Source organism: Pyrgilauda ruficollis, unplaced genomic scaffold (assembly GCF_017590135.1).
Source record: "Pyrgilauda ruficollis isolate IOZ18807 unplaced genomic scaffold, ASM1759013v1 scaffold155, whole genome shotgun sequence".
In the NCBI taxonomy this organism is placed as follows: domain Eukaryota; kingdom Metazoa; phylum Chordata; class Aves; order Passeriformes; family Passeridae; genus Pyrgilauda; species Pyrgilauda ruficollis.
The window spans coordinates 600,306-613,974 of NW_024514210.1; the positions used below are offsets into that span (position 1 = coordinate 600,306).

A 13,669-nucleotide genomic window follows, 5' to 3' on the forward strand; every position below is an offset into this window, starting at 1 on the left:
ACAGAGCAGCAGAAATGGCTTATAGAGGCCTTGCACAGGCAGAAATGGCTGCACAACAAATTTAGTATTGGTATGGACTCGGTGAGTCTGGAAGGGGCCATGGCAGAAACTGGGTCATGTTGCTTTCTTCCCTGGTGATCCGGTTGGCTCCATATCCTCACTGCCACGGCACAGAGATCTGCCCATCAGCAGTTTTCACAGCTACTTTTGGTTTCACTCAAACTTTCTTTCATTCTGCCTAGTCCTGCAGTGACCCATGAGGTGCAAAAGCATCATCTTGTGTGCCATGGCAGCTCAGCAACTATGTGCATGCCAAGGACACAAATAAAGGATCTGAGAGTGTGCTGTTATTTCCAGTTATTGGAGTGGTCAGGGTCACCCAGTGTGTGTTTACTTGGAGCAAGCATAAATTCCAGGGACGACTTGCAGATATGAACTCTTGCCCTTTCAAAGAGGAAAGGCAGGAAGCTCAGGCTTGTTAGTCCCTCTGCATTGTTTCTGAGTATATTCCCACACTCTCTCATGAATTTGTTGTTCAGCCTCTGGCTGCTGCTTCTGCAGGATTTTGCATCCAGGGTGCTGAGCAGCCGTTCTGCCCACAAAGTGCTCAAAACTTTTGCCCCTTGTATCTCTTCCTTGGATAAAATACCTCTGAAACTCTGGGAAACAGCCAAGAGCAGTGACCGTATCAGATGATCTGAGCTGTTTCTGTGCCTTAAGTGTTTTTTATACAGATCCAGTTAGACAGCACTTGAATCTGACATCACAGAGCCAAACTTTACCATCTTTTAGCTGCTATAGTGTGCCCCAGACTGAGAGGGGGGACGCCCATCTGCCAGTAAATAATATTATTGTATTACTGTAACTGAGGGCTTGTCCTACAGGCTGTCAGGGAAAAATTATCCCAGAATGAAATAATATATCTCACTCTAGATATTCCTACTCTGGAGAACCTAGTACCCTCCCCTCACCTATGGTCAAAAACTAGGATTGTAGGGCAGTTGCTAATGGTGGGGAAATACATTCTCTAACAAGGGACCTCCTTCATCTTCTGACCACCAGAAGTAAGAAGTCCCAAGTGTTTGACTGTTTGTCTCTTTGTCTGTAGCAGATCAACCAAGACTTGAACATCCAGCTGCTAAAGGATGGGTACCGGTTAGATGAGATCCCGGATGACGAGGACCTCGACCTAATCCCCCCTAAATCGGTCAACCCTACCTGCATGTGTTGCCAAGCCACCTCCTCCACCGCCTGTCACATCCAGTAGTGAGGCCGGCAGGCTGTGATCAGTGCTTTCCACTATAACTGTAAAACTTAACAGCCATTGCTTCCTCCTATGGTAGGACGTGCACCTCTTTGTGTTCATGGAGCCAGGAGAAACCAAAAAATTCATTTTATGATTGGTTGATAACTTATTTTAAACTATGGTAAAACAAAAGAGAAGTTGCTCAATTTGCCAGGCAGTGCCTGGCAGAGCCGACTGGTCTGGAGAGCGAATACAGAGGGGTCCAGAGATACCTCCTTGGTTTGTTTAGGCACTGGGGATATTTTGTAAAGTGTCTTTTTCCAGAACGGGAAAGGTCAGATGGGACTTCAGGTAATCCTGCCCACTGAAACCAATCCATCTGTAAGATTAGAGCAAGTTGGAGGTATCAAAATGTTTTACCAATGAGAGGAAGTCAGTTCTTAATTCATTCACTAAACCTGTTTCATTTGCATAACCAAAATGATATTATAACTGGGGCACAGGAATGGGGACGGACCAGGGCATCCTTTCTTATGGCAAGGCTAGCCAGGACTAGCATGACACAATTCATTCACTTGCAAAAGGGACAAGTAGCTGACATCTCACTGTGAGTCAGTACTAGCTGGAGCTGTTGTGTCACATAACCAATGCAATCTACCCTTGGCGCCACATTAAATTACCACCAAACACATCAGATTCAATCTGCAATCCACTCATGCACTTCAAGGATTTGCTCATTGCCCAGGAATACCATCCATACTTGTGACTTCAGTTCAGTCACGTATTCTGACTTCAGCCTGTATTTAATCCCTGTGTGACCCATCTCTTTCCAAAAATCTTAAACTTTGTTCAACTGAGAAGAAATGAATCCTGCACGAGTCAGGACTAGAGAGGTACTGAACAACAGTGCTGGAAAAGCTAGTTGAAGACAGCACATTTTAACAGTGCTTGACTCTTGATATTCTCTTGACGCTGTGTCTCTGGGTGCCTGTGGGAGAAACTCGTTAATCCTGAAGTCATCAGTATGGTGGGGTCAGACTTGAGAGGAATTTTCAGCAGCAGCAGAGTTATGAACATCTTCAGCTGAAAGATGCCCATGAGAGGAAACTGCTGTTCACCCCCTGTCTGCCCAGTTGTGAGCCAGACATGGTCCCAGGTCAGGAGCAGTTGGTGCTGGAAAAGTTAGGAAACCTGTTACATTAGGCTGCTGGTCTGAGCTCCCAGTTCACCAGCAGATTGTTTTGAATGCAGAATTACATCTGGAATTAGGAAACATGTCCTCTCACTGGCTGCAGAATATGCAAGGGATGGACTGGCATTTTTCTTGGTGTTGAAATCTTTTGCCACAGGCACAATTCTTGTGTTTTCCTGGCCTTTCAGGAGGAAGGACCACCTGCCTTGGGTCATCACCTGCTGTGTAGCCTGGGAAGGGAAAAAATGGAGGGCAGTTCTGAGTTTCCCACCAGAATTCCTGAGTCACAAAGCAGAGCCTGAGCTGCACCACAACAGAGAAATCCCCATCTAAAATCTATATGAAGTGAGCTGAGTCTTTAAGAAGTCTTAATTAGCAGGAGATTTTTTTTAACATCCTGGAGATTTACTCTGTGCAGTGCAAAGCTTGATACCAGCCACAGTGTGAGTGAAATAGCAGGCACACAAGATTCTCATGCTTATTTACTTGATGGTGTTGACAACTTTTAAAGCTGTGCTTGTCCCCTCTAAAACAACATGGTGCCACCCTGGTTCCAGGCCATAGAAAGAGGAGTTGAATGGTGCTGTTTACTGAGCATCCCTGCCTCTTCATGCAGAAGTGATGGTTAACTTGCCAACTCTTGTAGGGATAGTGTTCCTCAAGTGAATTCATCTCCTTTTCTCACCACCTGGTAGTGCTGGGGGAAAATATTTCCAAAATACAACTCAGGTATGAGATTGTCTGAAGGTGGGGGAAGTAGAGAGAAAGATAAAAGGGAAAAACATTCCTTAAGGAGTCTTTTTTAATGGGGAATGTAGTCAAAACCTAGTAGAAATACCATGGTCAAACCAAATCCTATAGGACATGACCAGTGCTCTTTAAATCTTCACTCTTCTGGAGAGGGACTTCGCAGTTCAGCACTGGTATCATGGAAAGTCTTCATCACATTTATCCTCCTGGGTCAGTCTCTCTGCCTTCCAGCCAGGCTGCACACGCTCAGCCTTTCCCACAGCCCTTGCTCAGGAGCTCGGAGCATTCGGACTGCCTGCTAGAACAACAAGCCATCTCTTCACCTGGGCCATCCACTGAGGGCTGCACATCCCACAGGTGTCCATCATGCTGCCATCATAGAATCATGACACCATCTAGGTTCAAAAACACCCTTAAGATATCTGAGTCCAGCTATAACCAAGCACTGTCCTGTTCAGTCTAGGATAGAATGGTCACTACTTGGTGACTATTCTAAATGGTCACTTGCTGTCACTGTTATCTCTCAGGGTTAACACCTCTCCTCTGAGGGACAGACTTCCACTTCGTGGACTTGGCAATGCTGGATTAACAGTTGGATTCTATGATCTTAAAGGTCTTTTCCAATCTGAGGAATTCTGTGACACCCAATGTCCCATGGCACCATTACTAAGTCTTTCTATTGCCCCTGTTGCTGGTTTTTGCCTGCCATGTGCCCTGAGACATTCCCCAAACCTGCAACTGCCTTCAGCCCTTTGTGTTTTGTGATGTGCATCTGCTTCTAGCACAGCTCTTTAGGGAGGGAGAGAGATTAATTCAGATGTTCCATTTGGTGCTTCCTGCAAATACTAATTGAAGCACAACTCAAGTGTTTTTGCCTGTGCATAGACGGAGTTGGTTGCAGAAACAGTTGGTTTGGCATGACAGTACAGGACCATAAAATGGCAATTTTTTGGCTTCTCCTCTCTATGCTTTGTGTTCATATATTTTATTAGGGGAATAATGTAGAAAGGGTGGGGAAAAGTAGTTATCTGTGTAGGGTCGTTATTAGAAAGGCTGAGTGGCTTAAGGCAATGCACATGTGGCTGTCATAGAAAACTGAGCACTAATCCTTCTGAGCTGCAGCCCCTTCAGCAGATTATGACCATGCAGCATTATGGAATATTGAGGACTGCCCATTGGTATGTATCAACCACAGATGAGGCTGGTTCCCACCGTCTGGTCTCATGTTCAGACCTTTGCTTTAGCCAGCAGGTTTTCCACATGCCCTTGGAGTTACAGAGTGGGTGAGGCTGGAAGGGGCCACAGTGAGGTCATCTGATCCAGGCTCTCTGCTCAAGCAAACCTGGTTGGAGGTATGCTGTGGTGATTTCCTGGGAAGGTGTGGAGATAGATGGCTATCTTGGCACTGCTCTCCTTGACCAGTCTCTGCCACTAGGGCCAGAAAAAGGCAGTAGGCAAGAGCACAAACTCTGACTCTCTGTCACAGCATATCTACAAAATCTACAGAGTTGCTAAATGCAGATGGCATGCAAGAAAGAAAATCGTTCCTTCTTCCAGTCTTTGCACCAAACAAGATGGCCCTCTCAGGCCACATTTTTGATCCAAGGTTGTACAGAAAACCAAGGGGAGGAACACCTTGGAGTATGAAATGCTGTGTTGCTGTCTACCTAAATGACCATGCAAACAGGATGTAAAGATATTGATGCTGGTGCCTCCACAAAGGAATTTGCATTTGATGTCTCCTAAAGCCAGACTGGGTTTTTGTTAGGATTTTATGTAATGTCAGTCAGCAAATTATGTGAGTTTCAGCAAATCCTTTTATCAGATGTTAATCTGATAAAATATCAGCTAGTATCCTTGAATGTTAGCTGGATTTGAACTCTAGGGTCTCAGCACTCTCTTCCATTTCTCTTGTCTGCAAACTCCACATTTCCAGATGTCTTTGAGAGGAGTAACATCCTCCTAGTCTTGAGGAAGGTCTATAGATAGTGTGTTCATGTCTGCTTTTCTAGTGTTTGTACATAAACCTCAGCTGAAAGGAGGCTGATGCCCATTCTGAAGGCTCATTTGATATCTTACTGGACACATCTTGAAGTGAACCTTTGGAAGAGCCATTGGGTGATATCTGACATTGCTGCATGTCTGTCCCTAACATGTGTGCTTGGCCATTGGATCTGCTGTGCTCTCCCGGATGTTCTGCTGACAGATGCCTTGCAACTGCAAAAGCAGGTGATCATTCCTGCTGGACTTTGAGAGGAACTTCAGGACAGCTTCCCCACAGACAAGTGGACTCAGCTCCTTCTGGTTTGTTTCACCAGCTCTTGTCCCAAAACAAGGCACCCACTGCGTTCAGCAGTTCACTGTCTGACACACAGGTCTGCCGTCCTGAGCAGAATTCTTCCCTTTCCATGCACAGTCTGATCCTGGGCTGGCCTGCAGGCTGTGCAGGAGAATGCAGGAGGCTTGAAAAATGCAGCGCCCTGTGTGTGACTCAACAGAAACATGAAGATGCTTTTGAAGAAAGGAAGGACCCAGCTGGGCAACAGATGGAAAACAGGAAAAGGAAAACAAGCAATAACTAGAAAGATTGCCAAGTGCTGTTTTGGCCTAGGTCAGATCCCAGTTGTCTGAGTTGATCCACAGATCAGTGCAGTGCTGATGCCAGTGGGGAGCAAAGCTTGCTTTTAGATGTACACACCAGAAACACTCTGTCCCTGAGCTGGCACTGCATCCAAATACAGCCCTGATGGGTCTGCTGGACTCTTAGAGCACAGAAATGAGATCTGGGGTCCTTGCTGCTGTAGGTATTTGCTCTAACTCAGGCAAGTCACATCCCTTCTTGATGTCCATTCCCTCCTGGAGCACATGGGAGAAACCTGCCTTCCCAAAGTGCTGCCACCATCCTGCCTGGATACTGCCAAGTATGAGAGACACTGTTGATAGGACAGCTCTGCAAGCAGGATGTAAATATAATGCTGTAGAAATTTAATTCCTGTTTTCAAAGTACTGCTCTGCTTTCCCTCTGTTTACCATCTTCTGATGTTTCTCACGCATGCCAGAATGCAGCAGGGTGGAGGTTAGTACAGAGGTTAAACATCTTCGGAGAAAGATGTTTGTCAAGAATATGTTATCCAGTTACTTGGAAGCTGAGTCTTGCACAACTGGCTTCTGAGTTTGCCTGCTCCCAGAGGCAACATGTACAAAGATTTGGTGGCCCAACAGCACCATCCACTGATAGCAGAATTAAGGAATTTAGGAGTGCAACTTGGGATGGCAAGTAGTGATGAAGAGGAGCAGAGAATTGAAAGGCTAATTTTTGGGATATTCCCATGGCAGTTTCATGCTCTTGCTTTTAGCAACCATATGATAATCTTAGCCTTTAGACTGGTGGTTCTGCCTGGGCTCCTCCTTTGCTTTTCCATTCTCACTTCACACCTACCTGGGGTATTGCCACTAATTCCTAGAATGCTGTAGGCTTTGGCACCTGGCTGCTGCTTGGCTCAGCAAGCTTGGGCTGCATGTTCAAAAGCAACATCTGCATAGAGGAGCAGTGCCACAGAGCTAGCTGGGAAGGCATGGAAAGATCTTTATTTTAAGCTGCTTTTCACCTCTAGGCATACTTGTCTCTTCCTTTCAAGGCTCAGCTGTGAGAGTGATTGCTCCAAAACCACACCTCATCAGACAAACTCACCTTTGTTACAGAACCACACAAGACATGAAGCAGAAGGGCCAGGAATTTAGCATAAAGGCAGATTTTGTGGCTGGGATTATCTGCAGGGGGTCAGTGGAGGTTTCTCATAGGGTTTGTGGTCCATATTTTGACTTCCTGTATTGTGCAGGTGAGCTGCTGCATTGCTTCCCAAAACACGGCTACATCCCTTCCTTTGCCCCACTTGACATTGCTGGCAGTCGCAGGATGACAGCAGCTGAACGCTGCCTGTCTGAGCACATCTTTGACAGCTTGCTGGGGAGGCAGAGGCTGGGACTGACTGAGATCACACCGAGCACAGCCCCATGGCCCATGCAAGCATGCAGCAAACCGTGTCACAGAGCAGCACAGACAGAGCAGGACAGGTTGTAGCTTTCCCTGGTGCCTACTGGAAAGCAGTAGGCACCAGGAAAAGGCCACTGAAAGGCCATTCTACGTCCCATAGCTAAGATATTTACCCTCCCAGAGCGGCATTTCTCCCCTAGCTGTCCATGCAGCTGTCCCAGGTGAGCTCCCTGGGAAGCACTGCTCTTCACCCAGGCTGCCTTTTTGCTTTTGCAGCCTAAAGAAGCTGCAACTCCATTTGGTACCCACCTTCCTCAAGCCTCCATGATTTGGAAGACACAGTTTGTTGAGAGATATAATACAGACACATGGAAAGAGCTGAAAAACTTGGGCAAGCACTCTTCCTGACAGATCTTCATATCCACCCCCAGTTCACAGATTTGTTTGTTCCATTTCTTTGCATGGAGAAGCTGCAGTAGCAGCTGTGTTCAGCTTGTGGCTGCCTCTGTCCTACGACAAACCCCAAGCAAAAGTCAGGAAAGCTGTAGGTCAGTGAACATGATGGGGTGAGAATCAGACAGGAGGTTGGGGTTTCTCTTCACCCACATGAAGGCTGTGGGGCTGAGGATTCACCAGGTTCATGTAAAACCTGGTGAGATGCAGCCCGCCAAGCCGGATGCCTTCACCCTCCTGACCTCAGTGCTGTGGGTCCAGGTCCCAGACCTGCCAACTCACATGCTCCTGGTGTGGGCTGGAGTTGTGCAGCAGAGGCCTTAGTGGAGAGTCTGTTGGCTCTGCTTCTGCTACACTGGGGCAGGGTGCTGTGGGATGCTGGTGGGGCTGTAGTTCTGCCAGGAGAAAGACTCTGGTGGAGGATGAAGTCTTTGCAGGGGAGACAATTCAGAAAGTTGGGTTTTTCCCTCCCCTTTTTGCACTTTTTAAACCCTTTTTACTCCTTCCACAGAGGTTATTGAACCTTCAGTTTAATAAGGGAGATGAGCTGCCATTAAATAGGTTTCTGAAGGGTCTGAAAGCAGGTGCTGGCTGGCGTGCCGAGCCGGTCTGTGCCTGACGTGATTTCCAGACCTCATTGTCCAACCTGTAGCAGAGTCACCCCATGAGCTGAGCAAGGACTGGGGTGGGAGGGTCAGCACTGGCCATCATGCCAAACAGCCATGGCTTCCCAAACTGAAGAAGAATCAGACCAGAAAATGGGGGAAGGAGCAACCGCAGTAGAAGGATAGCTAGTTGTCACAAGTAATCTTTGGTATCCGTGTCCAGTGGTTAGTCCTAGAATTGCAAGCCTTGTAATATTGCACACACGTCCTCCTTCCACTCCCCTTTTCTCAAAGCAGCCGTCGCCTTTCTTCCCCCTGCCCCATGCACTAGTGGTGAGCATCAGAGGCAGTTGCACCAAAGTGATTCTCAGCCCAGTTCTGCATCCCCCCTTCCCACCCGAACCCAAGGCAACCCGGACAGTTGTTAGCCTTCACGAGTCTAGTAATTCCAGTTGGGTTTCTTTCCTTGTGTTTCATGGCTTCCTTCCCATGCACTCTAGCAGGGCAGTACAGGAGGCTCTGACATGTCCCAGGAAATTTATTTGCCCCCAGCAGCACCTTGCAGACATGCACCTTACTGGGAATGTACTGGGTCAATGCTGGTGAGATCTGGCACTGCCGATCTTAAATGGGTGGCAGCTAATGGGGATCCACCCAAGGAAGTTGGCAGAAAGTGGCTACTGTCCCTTTTCTTTTCTTTTTTGAGGGAAAGAGGGATTTTTTTGGCATTACAATTATTGTCCATCTTCCAGTGGCCAAGTTCTGGGCTGCATTAATAATTGGGGTTCATTGGCTGTCCAGGCAGGTGTGGAGCTCTGCACCAACCTTAATAGCAAATGTCACAGCTGTAGCCAGAGCCTGTGTACAGTATCAGTTTCTTCCATGTTGGCAAAGTAGTACTTTCAGCAGGCTCCAGATGGACACTTCTGGCAGACAGAAAAACAGCACTCCTCCAAGTCCGGATCAAATCTGCACTTCCATTTTGTGTCCTCAGCATGGGAAAAAAAATCAACCTAAGCAAATGCCTTCCAGGTCTCCATTCCCCGTGTGGTGCCTGGTGCCCCAGGGGAAGGGGTGGTGGGAGGTATTTCAAGGTCACCAAAAGCAAGATCATTTTTGGATTTATTTAATGGAAATACATTTCAGGGCGGGAGACCTCCCGACCTTTGTGTTAATCACAAGAGCAGGAGATGAATTTCTGGCTGTCCTTGCATATAGTGAAATATAACTGAAACAGCCAAACACAAATAGAGTTAAATGTAGGGTTTGACCTGAATAACCTTTTAATTAGGAAGATAAATTTGTTGTAGCTTGACCTTAGTCCTTGTTAGGATCCTGCTAATCATTTGACATGCAGAGTGTATTAATGCTGCACTTAACTTGGCCATTGTTTTTTTTATCTGGTTTTGGGAGTTTTTTCACTCCCAAAGCACCAGTCTGCATCTTGTATGGGTTTTCTTTTGTTCCCTTTTTTCCCATTCAGATCATGTAGCACACTGTTGTACTTTTGTTCCCGTCTGTGTAGAGTATTGCCTTAAACAGATCAGTTGTGTTATGGTTTGTTTTGGGTTTTCTCTTTTCTACCATCAGTTTTATGCATTAATTTATTTTAAAATGTGGGGTTTTTTTTCAAAAACATGAAAAAAGTGTATAATATTTTTTTTTAACATTTCCATTGCAGTATTTATCATTGTTACTGGTTGTGTGTAGTGTAACAGAATTAATGATATTAAAAAGCATACATATGAAAACCAGCCTGACAGCCTTTTTTTTCATTGGAACAAACCAGGGTGAGAGAGTGTGGCCTGCACCAGCTCCTCTGAGCCCCCAGCAGTCGCAGATACTGAAACCAGGGGTGCAGCCTTCACTCCATGGCCTGCTTGGTCCCAGAAACAGTGGCTGCTGTGACCTGTGTGAATGGCAGAGGTAAATATTCCAGGGCTGGCCACCAACGTTTGGGAAACGTGAGTCCTCAGGGCAGCAGGAAGGCACACAAGGCTGGACCCAGCTCCTACATGTAGTCTGCAAGAAGCAGAAAGAACTGCTGCATCTGTACGACATCAGTGGGTGAAAGAACCTTTTCTCCAGCCTTGCAGCTGTTCTGCCCCTCTAAGCTGTTGGCACAGGAGCTAAGCCCTGATTTTAAAGACCAATACCAGCAGCTGGAAAACCTGTGGACCAACAGGGATAGAGGACAGCCATGAGGCCAGTGGATCACACTGGCAACAAATCTGGTACAGGATTAGAACCCCCACAGCTGGAGAGGTTTGGGTTCCACCTCTGCACAGTGGTGCTCCCCTGATCTGTGACCTGGGTTTCTCCAAGACCAGGGAGCTGAGGCAGGGGTAGGCACTGCAGCATCCACCTTCCCCTCCCAGCCTCCCACTGACTCCCTGGAGGGAATGGTGCTCATGGAGAGCCTAAACCTGGCTCAACAGAGAGCAGTAGGGTGTGAAAATCAAGGGCAGCTTGTTTTCTTCTTCTCTAAGGGCACATAATTCACTTTTTCCGGGACCCACTTGGGTGTTCCAGGTTGTCCAGCAGCAAACCAGGCAGGGCTCTGCAGCCCTTCAGGGGTACAGGTTGGCATCTCCCCTGCCAAGATGGGTGTGGGTCTGCACCCATGGATCTGCCAAAATGAAGCAGCAGAGAGGCTGGAACAGAGAGCACAGCAGGGCACTGAGTGGGCACAGTGTTACAGGCCAGACCAGAGCAGGGTTTGGCTTGTTCCCAGCCCTGCAGGGGCATCTCTGCTCAACTCCACAGCTCTGGAGAAAGCAAACCCAGTTCATGCCACTCCCACCCTGGCATGACCCAGCTGCCTCTGCACTGAGATGGGTGAGGATTGCTCACTCTGATTGCAGAGACCATTACTTGGATGGAGCAGCAAACAAGGAACACGGGATCACCCAAATCCAGCTTTTAATTAAAAAGGGGAGACAGAGCAGGCAATGATTTCCCTCCTAATTACCTCATCAGGCTGGGGCAGCTGTGCTGCTGCTGTGACACAGTCTGGCTGCACTGGTGTGGGGGTCTCTGCCTGCAGCTGGATTGCTGTAGGATTTCCAAGGAAGTACAGGAGAAAGGGGCTTGAAAAGCCATTATCACTGCTCCTGCACCTCCCAAAATAAAATTATCTTGACTAGGACCAGCTGAAACTATTTCCTACCATTGTAAGGTAGCTGCTGGCAGGAGGGGAGGGAGCTGGGAGCCAAGACAAAAACAAGAGGTTATGGCTCAAGAGGGATGTAGGCAGGAATTGCAGTCAGGGAGCATGGCTGTGGGACTGACAGAAAGCCACCAAATCCCAGTGCTCCCATTCTATGGCATCACTGATCACATGAACATCACCCTGGGCTGCAAGTGCAAGCCCACACCTGTCCCAGCAGGCTGCATGTTCCTCTTTAAAAAACAGGACCCTCAGCAGCAGCACTTGCGCCAACTCCTACTGCTTGCTGTGCTCTGTCAGAAAGACTATCCAAGAGTGGGTTCCACAGGAGCTCTGGAAATAGAACAAGTTTGTAACACAGGTAAGTGCTGCAGGAGGAGGAAATTTTGGGGTTTCTACACCTAGCCAGTTGCAGATGCAGGAGGGTGGCACAAGGACTCAGAGGGTGCCTCGCTCTGTCTCTGTAGTGAGGCGGTGTCATGCTCCCTGACCAGGAGAGTGTTTGATACCCCATGGCATGTGCTTGCTGACCTGTCCCCTGGAGCTGCATCCTTCAGTGGCTTTGGTCTCTTAGAGCAGAAGCTCTGACATGTCAGCCCTGTCCACGGAGAGGTTTCAGAGAGCACCAGGCACAGGATCTGCTGAAGAAGGGAAACTGAGGCAGTGACAGGGGTCGTGCCAGGCTGCTGTGTGACATGGTGATGATGGGGTTGCTCTGAGAGCTGCTGTAATACAATTCCCAGACTCACATGTGTTCCAGCTGGTGGATCTTCCATGCTAGGGAGCCATGTGAAGGGCTGGGGAGAGTTCTGAGCACTGAAAAATCCCTCCCAGCCCTGGTCCTGCAGGAGGAGTGATCCCTGAGCTGAGGCCACACTCAAAGGGCATCTGTGGGACACAGCTTTCCCCTCACAGGCTAAGAAAGTCACCAGCACTGAGGCAAAGCTCACTGCAAACCAGCTCATCTCCTGCAGCCTTGTTACCATGTGCATTGTAATGAGGGAGCAAGCAGAGGGCATGGACAGGGACGTCACCACTGTGCAGGACAGAAATAGTGCATGCCACCAGCCAGGGCACCCCTGTCCTCCATGAAACACAGCTCTCTCAGGCTTGCCAGCTGTAGGACATTGGTTACAGTCCTGTAACTCCCCTCCCAACATCTGTTTGCCCTATTCCCAGTGCCCTCACCCCATCTCCCACTAGGCAAAATGCTCAAATATCTGTGGACACCCTGGATGCAGAGGCAGAGGAGCCAGTGATTCTGTCCCCTGTCCCACGGTTTTGGGTGAGTGGGGAGCTTGGGAAGAGAATCACAGCGCTGCTATGACCCCCAAGGGAGGCTTGATGCTCAGATCTCCAGCTGCATTTCCAGCACTAGATCCTGCCTAGTAACCCATTTCACCATGTCCCAGCAGCTGTGAAGGCAGATGCTGCCACATGGAATGGGTGTCTCTTCCCACTCCCTACTGTCTGTAGGGATTAACAATGCCCCCATTGCAAAATCCATTGAGCCAAGGTCAGCCCAAGCAGTTGATTGAGGTAGCAATGCAGGAGAATTACAGGAACACCATCAGCCATCCATCCCACTGCCTATCGGCCTGAGACAAACTGGTTGTCCAGCTCCAAAAGTTCTGCCAAGGTCCTAGTTGTCCTTCTGTGTCACAGAGAGCATATCTCCATGGGGTCTGGGGTCTGATAGTGCTGGCAGTGGGTCTGTTCAGCCCCTCTTTGCATCTTGTGTTCTCCTGCCACTGCCAAAGGGATGCTCTCTCAGTAGGTGTCCTTGTGGCTTTGCCACGGCCATCCATCTCTTTCCCTGGACTGAGACCATCCCTGTCCCAGGGATGTCTGCACATCCTGAGGGTTCTGACTTCCCCTGATAAATATCCCCTGGTAGTAAGTGCTGCCTGGGGAATACTCTCCTGGTGCCCCGTGGTCCTCAGGGACCTCTGTGACAGATCCTTAAGAAAGCCAGATTTACTCCCTGGACAGTTGTTTGTATGCATGGTCTCATCCAGTCATGCTTGGGACTCTACAACCCCTCAAATCCTGCTGGCATCCCTGAGCCAGACTGCATGTACCTTAGCATCTCGCCGATTTTGGGGCCACATCAGTGTTTCTTGTGCTGCTCTTGTATTTTCTGTTGTCATTGTGTGCTCTACTTACCAAGAACATGTTCCCTGGCCACACTGTTTGTTGTGCAGTAATCAGCCCTGTCCTTCACCCACTGCAGGTCCGGCAGCACCTTTTAATCCCCACG

The 13,669-nt window shown here is 48.4% G+C and overlaps 1 protein-coding gene across 1 annotated transcript in view; it reads left to right on the top strand.

The window, feature by feature from the left end:
- Positions 1-9,991, top strand: part of FAM219A (family with sequence similarity 219 member A) — a 91,624-nt gene extending 81,633 nt beyond the window's left edge. The window contains exon 6 of the mRNA XM_041461844.1: positions 1,109-9,991. Coding sequence (XP_041317778.1) covers positions 1,109-1,267 — 159 coding nt within the window. The 3' untranslated portion in view covers positions 1,268-9,991. The remainder of the gene's footprint in view (positions 1-1,108) is intronic.
- Positions 9,992-13,669: the final 3,678 nt, after the last annotated feature.